General features: G+C 34.0%; 1 protein-coding gene across 1 annotated transcript; it reads right to left on the bottom strand.

The window, feature by feature from the left end:
- LOC140790930 (alpha-galactosidase 3) lies at positions 1-7,536 on the bottom strand. Its single transcript, XM_073141246.1, has 15 exons — positions 7,277-7,536; positions 7,026-7,087; positions 6,843-6,899; positions 6,721-6,755; positions 6,177-6,280; positions 5,946-6,018; positions 5,743-5,801; positions 5,570-5,635; positions 5,415-5,498; positions 5,273-5,337; positions 5,102-5,184; positions 3,418-3,508; positions 2,144-2,202; positions 1,088-1,228; positions 1-283 (listed from the first exon to the last, which is right to left on the bottom strand). The coding sequence occupies exons 1-15, from the start codon at positions 7,459-7,461 to the stop codon at positions 176-178; spliced, it is 1,272 nt and encodes a 423-aa protein (XP_072997347.1). The 5' UTR covers positions 7,462-7,536; the 3' UTR covers positions 1-175.
- Between the last annotated feature and the right edge of the window lie 3,421 nt (positions 7,537-10,957).

Raw genomic sequence — 10,957 nt, 5'->3', positions numbered from 1 at the left:
TTCGAGAGAAAAGATTCTCCCCATAGAAGAGGATCATATCATGTCATAGAAGACTATGCCATTTAAACTTATAAGTTCTTTGTTCTTTGGGTTCTTCACATTGTAGACATATGATACAAGGGTATCAGGTATTCACGATGAATGATTAATGTAAATTCACGTATCGCTCTTACAACTAACTTATAGAAAGCGAAATTGCAGGGCAGAGGATATACATTTTACAGTCATGCACATCAACTAGAGCGCCAAAAGTTCCAGCAACATTCTCTCGCAAGGTTTCATGCTGGAAAATTAAATTTGTCAGGATGATTGATTCCAATTCACGAAACAGCTGTTGACTGACTTCACAAACACGAAATGATTCAAACCTAATATTCACATCATTGGTGTTCAAAATCTTCAGAAATAACTCTTAACAATATGGATCATTAATTCATTATTTAGAGGGCAATCATATTGACAAAGCATTAGCTGTTTAGCCAGCCAATATAACAAATATCAAATTCGTCCAACAGAAGATGCATCAACCAACACTTCTTTTTGGGTTGCTTCTCACATTATTAGTATTTCTCAACCAGCTCTGTTGATTTCCATAATTGTCAAATTTATTTAAGTTGTCTACAACAAGCAATTCCAATTGCTTAATCTAATAACTTCTTGCAAGTTATAATATGTAAAACTTTACGCTAATAATAAAGCGGTATCAGTTGAACTTGCTTCAACAATTACTTGGGAGTATAATTTGCTAAACACATGATCAAAGTTAATCATATACAGCTAAGGAAAAGGAAGAAATAATACCATGTCAGCGAGGCTGATGGACACAGTGGATCAGGATGAACTCAAGTCATCAAAAACATTAATACTTGGTCAGAGATAGCATGTGTAAAATGTCATACTCTTATCATGTCCAGGAATATTGATCAAGCTATACTGGGTATTCTAGATAAGTATTCCGCATAGATAAATTGGAACCGTTATCTAACAGGAAGCAAAATTTTGTTTTTATTTTATTACTTTAAACCCATACCTTTCTTGTACTAATATTATTTTGTACTTCCACAGAAATAATTAACTGGAAACTCACCTTCCACAAATCTCTCACAGAAAATCTCGTTGTTGTGTCAAGACCAAGAGTTTCCAATTTGACAGTAATAGAGACAGCTTCCGAACAGCGGTTCCACAAAGCCACAACCATGCAGTTCGCAGAGAGTGGACCAGCCCACACCTGGAATTTGCAAGACAAGAATTTGAATGACGATCTTCAACAATAACTTCTATGATGCAGGAATTATCTAAAATGTCAATAGTAATCAGAGGAAATATAATGATGCTGAAATCAAACAAAAAAAATCATAATCTGGCTTATTGTGTGAACCTTTGATGTCAGAGTTGTCTATATAGTGACATCAAAAGCAGATTAGTAACATCCAGTGATGCACCAGAGGGTACCGGACTACAAAATGCAAGTTGGTTCTAAGACAAGGATGCCAAGATGTTTCGAAAATTAAATCCACGAGGTAGAAAATTAAGCATAAGCAACTGAAAAAAAAAAATCAACACAAGCAAAACAGAAATGAATATAAGTGTACAGTAGAATATTGGCATTTCCATTTGTAGCAAGTTAAAAACGATAAAAATGTGATTTAGATTGCCCATAATAGGGTCAAAAACAAGGAGAGGAGATAGACTTCAAATGGAAGAAATGAGATATTTCCTAAGCATGAGGCAGCCTCGATCGAGAAACCAAGCAGTAAAGATCAAATGACAAATTAGAGATGAATTTTATTTTAGTATATACATTGTCCAAAGCATACCGAAGATTATACATGAACTTTAAATCAAGATGAAAGACATGGATGAATCCACATAAATATATGTATAATAAATAACTGTTTCTGCAATATAAGCTAAGCGTAATGACTTTTTGATTAGTACAGAAGGGTTAAGAGACAAATGAAGTTCAACATCTGCATAATACTTCTTATGACAGATATGCACACCAAAAATACATAAAACCTGAACAATTTCAATAATGCACCTGCTGCTTGAGCTAATGAAAAAGAAGTGAGTTAAAGTTCAAGAATTATAATTACTGTTAAGCACATAAAAGGCAAATAACAAAAATGGAGATTAAGCAAACCTGGCTGCAACCATCATTTCCTTCAACTGAAATTTTTCTTCCTTGAACTCCAAGAGGATCTACAAGAAACAACATAATACATCTTGGTTGTAGCAATACAACAACTAGAACAGCCCATTCCAAGAAAATTTAACTTTTTGTAAATGATACCAAACTCTAGCTATGATTAACACAAAGACTCCAATCTTGAGGAGAAAGAGTAAGAAGAAAAATTTGCATCCTGATTATATAGAAGTAAAGCTGACCCTACTTCTATATTCAGCTCTTAAACAGAAAGATCTTCATATAAGATGCAAAAGAAATTAGCTTATAATTTTTTCATATAAATCTACTTAGATCCCCTAAACTATTATCGTTTTTATATGTTCTATAAACTTCTTTTTTAATTCATATATACTCCCTGAATTAAGAAAAAAACTAACTACAAGTATTCCCTATATTTAAGAATTTTCTTAATTCAGGAAAATTATGTGGATAAAAAAAATTTAAGGGGTATGTGGAGGATGGTAATAATAGGTAGTCCAATTGGAATTAACCCTTTCATTTATTGACCTCACATATGCTAAAAAAGACTGCACGCAAAATTGACCAATTCTGATCTGGCAGCAAAGAATCTTTTCTACACTTCGATAGATTCTGCTTTGGTGGCAATCACTTCAGCCATGTACTTCATGCCTGATCAGCATGAAGTTCAAGCTGCTTGATCTAGTGATACCTTAATATAGGTGCATATCAGGACCAGATAAGCTCTGGTTTTGCAGAGATATTTTCCAAATAGATTACTCAATCATAATGAAAAAGGAAAAGGCAGTTTGATATTTGCATATGTATATTCATTCTTCAAGAATGTTTAATGTGCTTGCAGTTGTCAATCATTAAAAAGGCCACAACATGAGTTCATCTTGAACTAGTCTTATAGATATTTGGAACAGAGGTTATTCTGAAGGCTGACATGATTTTACCAGCTTTATCAAGATTGATGTTTATGTGCAATATAAGATTCTCCCAACCCTAAAAACATGATATGATCTACTCTTATAGAAGTGAGACTACATGTTGAACACAAACCAACATTTATTCATTGATCAAAATCTTTGATCTCAAATTATGCCTGTATCCATTAGATAGGCTCAAGGGATCAGTTTGCTTAACATGCGTCCAGGACTTTATAGACCATTAGAATTTAAACTTCTACTTCCAGAAAGAATAAAGGAACAGAGACACATCTACACATAATGCAGGAAAAATGAAGTGACGAGATTGGCAAGTGCTACCTTGGTTTACTGCAATGACCTCCTTATTGCTCAAAATTTCCATTGTTTCTGCAGTCATATTTCTCACATCACATCCTATTAGAAGAGGAGCCTGAAATTATATGTGACCCATCAAAAATAGAAAAGACAAATGCTGAAGCCTGAAGGGCATGCAATACAGATACAGTCTCCAATTAAAGGTAAGAAGCAAGAATCAAATATTTGCCAACAACAATAATTATTCACAACCATCTCTCCAAAAATAATGCAGGACAGACATCCTAAAATTCAGGACTATATCTATAAAACTACTCCATACGGACCTAATTCCTCTATGTTCATCAACAAATTAAACCCATTATGTAAAGCAGTTAACCAATGCACTAAATAAAGATGAACGGAGAAGAATTCAAATAGCCGAACCCAAATAGTTGGGCCTACAAGCTTTGTTGTTGTTACAATGCTGTAGAAACTACAAATCACTATTCTTATTTACAAGACAACATTATCTAACTTTTTCAGGCACTCCTGGGGACCTCACATTAAATTGCATTTCCAGAAACTGATGTGAAATCCTAAAAGTTCAACATTTTTCTAACAAAAGCAAGTGGACTGGATGATGCTACAGACAACATTCCATCTTGGCATGCTTGATGTAGTATCTTAAACTATTTTAAGAAACAAATTTCCAATTTTAGAATCAAACTAAAGCAAGAAGTAATTGAGAGGAAACAAAAGATCTACGCTATTACAAAGTATAAGATTCCTTTTGTTCTTCGGATTACCAGGAATGAAGATTGAGATGGTTTTCACACTTATGTGTGTTGTTGGAAGAAATATCCATGTCTCTAGATGTGCAATGACGAATTTTGTTTATGGTGATCAATTTAATCCTTCTCAGATCTGAATTTGATCTTTGATTGAAACAATTAAAGCCTAGAATGATGTATTAGATTTCATTTCATTGTTGGGTCAAGTCGGTTTTCTTGTAGACTTGATTTGGGTTTATTTTGAGTCTATTAGAGTTGTATTAGGTTCAATTCTGGTTTATTTGTAATAGGACATATAAGTCAAGGGTAAACTAGTCATAATGAGAATTATAATTCTCTTTAAAAAAATCAAACCCTACTTGTACGAGATATTATTGATCTCTTAAAAAGGAAGAGGCCCGCAAAAGTTCTCTCCAATTTATTCGTGTGAAGCGTGGAATAAGACATGAAACCTCCGAAGCAAATCTGGGCTACCTCCTTTCCCGTTCTTGCTCTTCAATGTTCTTTGAGGCTTGATAGTGTAGCATTGTACCGTCAGGCATTGCAGCACCATACTGTTGGGCACTGTCATACTGTACTGCCAGGTGCAGATCTTAAGATACCGAGAACCTACTAAATGTTCGACGTACAGATTTTGAAACGGATCTTAACGAACTAATCAAAGAAGGATAGTGATTATACCGTGGTAACTATTTTGATTTCCTTGGCAAAATAGTTGCTCTATTGCTATCTTATTTTCTTATTGCTGAATTTTATTTTCCTTGTATCTCGACATCATATAATTTGCATCTCATATGGTTTAGGGCCTTTAGGTTGTCCTACATCAACCAGTAGTAACAAGAATAAAGTGACCTACATATATTTAGTTGCATTAATGGAAATTAACATCTCAAACTTCGGAAAAAAGTCCAACTGTTAGGAGGACTGATGGATACCTTCATCAGAGCCCAAATACTAAAATGTGAACGATACTCTGCATAAGTCATTCCCCCATTGCCAACTTCTAACATATCTGGGTCTGGAAAGAGAAATAAATTGTGAATGTAGATAAACAAAGACAAAAAAAAAATAAGGATCTTATAAAGTTTCCAGAAATACCAAATTACCATTCCATCCACCAGGTCCTGCATATGATGCCCACTTGTTATTGAGATCAGCGATCATGGTCATGCTTAACAGTAGGTAAGTTAGTACAATGAAAATCTTTGCTTGGAACAAAATCTAATGGAAGCATAGAGATAAGCTTACCTCGCCCATGTATCATTAATGTCATCCGTTGTCCGCCAACTATTTCCAACTTTACCTGCCCATAAGGCCGGATCATCAACACCCCTGTGAAGAAGGAAAGCTAAGACATGGATCGACAAGAAAATCATGAATTAAATGACAAAGAGATGAATTACCATTCACACAGTGAGTAGAATATCATGCGTCCCGTTGAATTTAGTGCATCACGCATTGGAGGGTAACTACAAATAAAATATATCAAATGGAAAGCCAATTAAAGTAATCAATGAAGCAACCTCAATGATCTAAAACATAACAGAAGTGTAGGAAATTCAAGAGTAGTCATTACCGTTTTTCTGGCTTTATTCCCAAGTTGTAACAATTATCGTACTTTAAGTAGTCAACACCCTGAACAAGATCACGAAAATAGGTGACATAGTATACTGATCAACCAATGACTGTCAACAAAGCATATGTCTAATTCCATTATCATGTTCCTATGCATCCATCATTTCCATTGTCACTAGAAAGGGGAGGTCTGCTATTCCTTACCCATGACGCAAAGAGATCTGCATCAGCATCTTCGTGATAGAGGGATCCTGGTCGAACTTGGCATGTAAACACCCTAATGGAGAAGAAAATTTGATATTATCTGAGCCATATGTATCAAATCTGAAGTCATGTCAAATAAACAGAAAGATGTGTTATGCCTTTTCTTCAGCTAACATGAACTCACAAGACTAACAGCAACATGAAAAGTCACAAAGTCTATAGATATCTTACCCTGCATCTGAGTAAATACCAAGCTTGAGGCCTTTTTCATGTACATATTCTGCAAGAGCTTTGATGCCTGACGGAAAAGTCTTTGGATCAGGTACCAATTGACCCTACATATTAAAGGCAAATATTATAAATTTCTTAAAAATAACTTAACATGCACAAGCACATATAAAAAACTGGTCTGTGAGAATGATTATCTAATCTGCATGCACACACACATATAAGATACAGACAACAGAGTACCAACACATGCAGGATTGATCTTTGACCTTGACTACTAAATTCCAAATATGCATATATTTTGACCCTGAGTGCTTCCATGTATGTATCAACTAATCCAGCAAAGGTTTCCGAAAACAGAAATTAATTTTTCTAGTCATTTTATTCTTATTAGATTAAATTGGATTTCGTGTACTGGGACACCCTTTTAGATTACACTTTTCTGACTCCCATTATTCAATCAAAAGTTGGCAAGGCTTCAAAATAATTGTTAACTTAATCTATTAGACGAGGAACAGCAAATAGGAGACATCAAATTCAATCTCACCTTCACATTTCTTGTAAGAAAGGACCAACAATCATCTGAAACACAAAAGGAATAAAATGAGATAAAAAACGGAAGAAAAGCCAACAGCGTCAGCTGTACATAACGCCATTGGCATGATTTACCGATATTAACATAATCGTAGCCCAAATCAGCTAGCCCAGTTGAAATGAGTGCATCAGCTGTACAGGAACAAAAACAAAGATTAATAACCAATATTTGACAGTCTCATTGTACAAATCGTTTACTAAATTGCATGGACGAAGTCAATAATCCCCTATTTATACTTGAATTTGAGACATTCAAACCTGTTTCTTTGATGACAGTTTCGTTGATATTATTACAAGCAAAGAAATTCCAACTATTCCATCTGCAACCAATAAAGTATCTTAATTAAATAACTAAATCACAAACTTCTTGATAAACACTATAAACACTAAACAGGACTCAAAACATCCAATTTTTTGCCGCAATAATTCTTGCTGTCAAGAAAAACTCAGATCACTAATCACCTAAAGTTGCAAGAGAATACAGAAAGGTGTGAAAAAGGGAAACTTGCCCCATCTGAGGAGTGAGAGCCAGGCCGTTGTTGAGCTGCAACTTCCCGTAGTTGGAAGTGTCGAAAGGGTGGATTCCTGAACTGGGCTTCTCCTCCAGAACGGAGGCGATTCTCGCCGCCATGGCCGTGGGAAAGACGAAGAGGAGGAGGAGGAGGAATCCAAATAAACCCATCTCCATCTCCATCTCCGATCTTTCTCTAGAGAGGAAGCCTAGAGAGGAAGGAAGAGGGTAAACCGAAGAGGAGAGCTGTGGCCCGACCGTTTTCCTTATAGGCGTGCTTCGCACGTGAGCTTTATGCAACCACGTGGCGAATTATTGATACGAAGATTACCACAAAGATTCCAAAGTTACAAACGGATGATTTGCATTGAAAAGAAAAAAAATATACACTTGTTTTCATTTTGTCCACTTTAATTTTTTTTTATTTTCAAGTTTTCTTTCTATTATGATGGAATGGGATGGGCCATAGTCAAAGCATTTATAATTAATAAGTTTGAATTTTATTTACGGTTATTGAACAATTCTATATTTATGATCGGATGGGGTGGCAGATACACAGCATCCACAATCAATGAGTCTAGATAAAAAAAAAGATAATTATAGTTCATAGTTTTATTATATAATTCATAGTTATTAGACACTTGTATATTATATTAATAGTTTTATTACATAATTTATAGTTACTGAAACCGTAGAATCACATGCCCGTCCATAGACTAACATATGCTCATCACATGAATTAGTATCGCATATCACCTGAGCTCCACATCATCGTACACCCTACGTCATTGAGCTAGATCTACATCATCCTTTCTTTCTCTCTCTAATTTAAATACTCTTTCATCAAGTGGTAGGAAATTGCTCATCGCTTAGCAAAACGACTATTTGATTGTTTAATATTAATATATTAAGACCTCAAGTATGGGGCATAATATATTCTGTAAAAGGGCCACATCTAGTGTAGTGTCAACTTGAGGTTGTTGGCTAGCTAACCGAAAGGAGAAAGGAAGAGAGAAAATGTTAAATAATGAATTAAACTAATATTAATTTTACAAGGTGCAAATAACTCGTCGACAGTGCGCGTCACGGGGTCGGTGAGCTCTAGGGGCACTTCGGTGCGGCGAGAAAACAAAGGAAGATAGCAGTGCACATGCCTTGCATGCACTCATTTTTTTTCATAAGATGTTATAAATTTTCTACTAATAGAAATTCTATTAAATAACTTGCATAACTTTATCGTACTCTCCACTGTGTTTTACTTAACTTATCACATAACATATTTTATATATAATTTGACCAAAATATATGTAACCGAGTTTTTATTAAAAAAATATATTTAAAAGAGATTTAATTCATGAATAAATATTCTTTTGATGATAAATATTCTTATGGTAGGTTGTGAATGATAATAAACATAAAATATATGGTGTTTTTGATAATTTTTTGTAAAATCACTTTACCCCTATAAATTTTTATTTTGTATTACTAAGTCATTCCAAACTTTCTATTTGAATACATTATTTTACAGAAACACGATCATTTAAGATTTTTTTTTAAATCTCTATTACCAACATTTGTATTAGCGAGGCATTGTGATACAAAACAAAATTCCCGAAGGCATAGTAATTATGATCCAAAGTAAAGGGATAAAATATATTTAACCCTAAAAGATTCTATTGGGATATTTAAATTAATCCACTCTTTCAATAATCAAGTTGGATATGGTGCATCAATATAACTACGAAAAATATGATTGGTATCCATAATCACTTATCGTCAACTATTCTTTGGAGGAATATTTCGGATTTAATTAGACATGGTTTCACTATATATATATATATATATATATTCTTAGATTACTGAAAAAGACATACTCATATAACTTATATGCTGTTCCTAAGGAACATCCATCCATTAACTCACCATGCATGCAAAAGTTTAAACAAGACAATTTCACTCTATTCCAGTAGAGAAATTATTAAGAGGTAAGATAGAGATGATAAAAGGTCCTAAAGAACATTAGGATGAGTTGACAATTTGACATGGTCTGGACCCATGGTTTGGCCCAGCTCCTATATAGGCTTAAATGGATGGCCTCTAATACTAGTTTGATATGTTAATGGGCTAATGCCCCAAATACACATGATTGACAGAATGCCTAGGCTGATTCTAATAAGATTCAGTCACATTAAATCTCAATCCTTGCGCATGGGATCCACATTTTATAGCTCAAAACTAATACCTCTTATACTAGTTACATATGTTATCCCACGATGCACCTAAAAAGCAAATATAAGATGCATAGAATTTTTGAGCTACAACGATTAAAACTATCGAATGTATATGATTGATATGCTTGCGTGCATCTAATAGCGCCCGGACCAATTCTAATAAAATTGCCTCACATCAAATCTCAATATTTTTCATATCGGACTCAAGTTATGTACACCGAACTATGGCATCTTGTACTAGTTAGATATGTTAATGGGCTAATGTCTGATACACGACACAGTTGAAAAGCAAATATAAGATATATAGGATTTGAGTTAACATGATTAAAATTGTCAAAATATGCATGATTCATATAATAGTGTGCACCTAACAATGCTTAATCGGCCAGGATCATGTCCCAATCCTTTCATATCAGACCCTTGTTTTATACCTCAAAACTAAGTCCTGAGAAAAATTGTTCAACTAGTTTTGTTCTTGGGCCCAACTCTATCTAGGAACAAATTAAACTGACCCCAAAATAGTTCATTTGGTTTAGTGGTAGTATATTTTTTGGTTAGATTTGCTTCTAAATTATTTCCCATAATTGATGTGTACAACCAAGACTATTAAACTTGTTAGTACTTGAAAAGATTGAATATATACATCCTTGTAGATTCACATGATGCCAAAATTGTGTGTTCCCCTTGCATTTATTTTTTTCTGATGATTTGAAAAGGTTAGAGTACCTTGCACTGAACCCTGGGTATCTTAATCTATTGAAAGATCTTAATATGGTGGATCTAAGCCAAAGTTTAGTACATCTTCTAATATTTGGGTCCAACTCAACTACCATAGGAAAAAAAAGAGAAAAAAATAAAAGAAAACAAGATGTGCCAAATATGAACCCTACCAACATGCATCTATCATTGTCTCCAACAAATGAAATTAATTTGGACATCGACCCTTAACCTAAAATTCCTTCAAATCCTTTTCAACTATTGATCCCTAATAGAACTCTCATAGTAGGAAAATGAAATTAACAAATGGACCATTGGACCATATAGAGTAGTTCTCTAGTATAAAATTGTGCGAGAAAAAAATTGGCACAATTTTACCAGTTTTTTTTTTTTTTCATTAGGTTGATTACATTGGGACATTATAAACTATAGCTCATTTCTTACTTATTTTTGTGATATTTTAACCTATTCAACTATCTAATATCTTTCGCCCCTCGATAGTATTAACCAAAAAATATCAAATGACTATCTTACCCTCAACTAACGGAAATGGTATTATGAAAATGAGTCTGTGAAAATAAACAAATAGCTCACGAGGTCTAAATGCAATTATCTCGTGGATAAATACTTTTGGGTATCTTAAAAAAGATAAACTTTTATGAGATTTTTATTTAGACATTGTTATGTAGGAAATTGACTAGAAAAATGGACCAAGTAGATATAAATTACAA

The sequence above is a fragment of the Typha latifolia genome, chromosome 6 (assembly GCF_019914945.1).
Source record: "Typha latifolia isolate L0001 chromosome 6, TyphaL0001v2, whole genome shotgun sequence".
Taxonomy (NCBI): Eukaryota; Viridiplantae; Streptophyta; class Magnoliopsida; order Poales; family Typhaceae; genus Typha; species Typha latifolia.
Note: the sequence above shows the minus strand (reverse complement) of the source record. Positions and strands in the feature narration are given on the sequence as shown.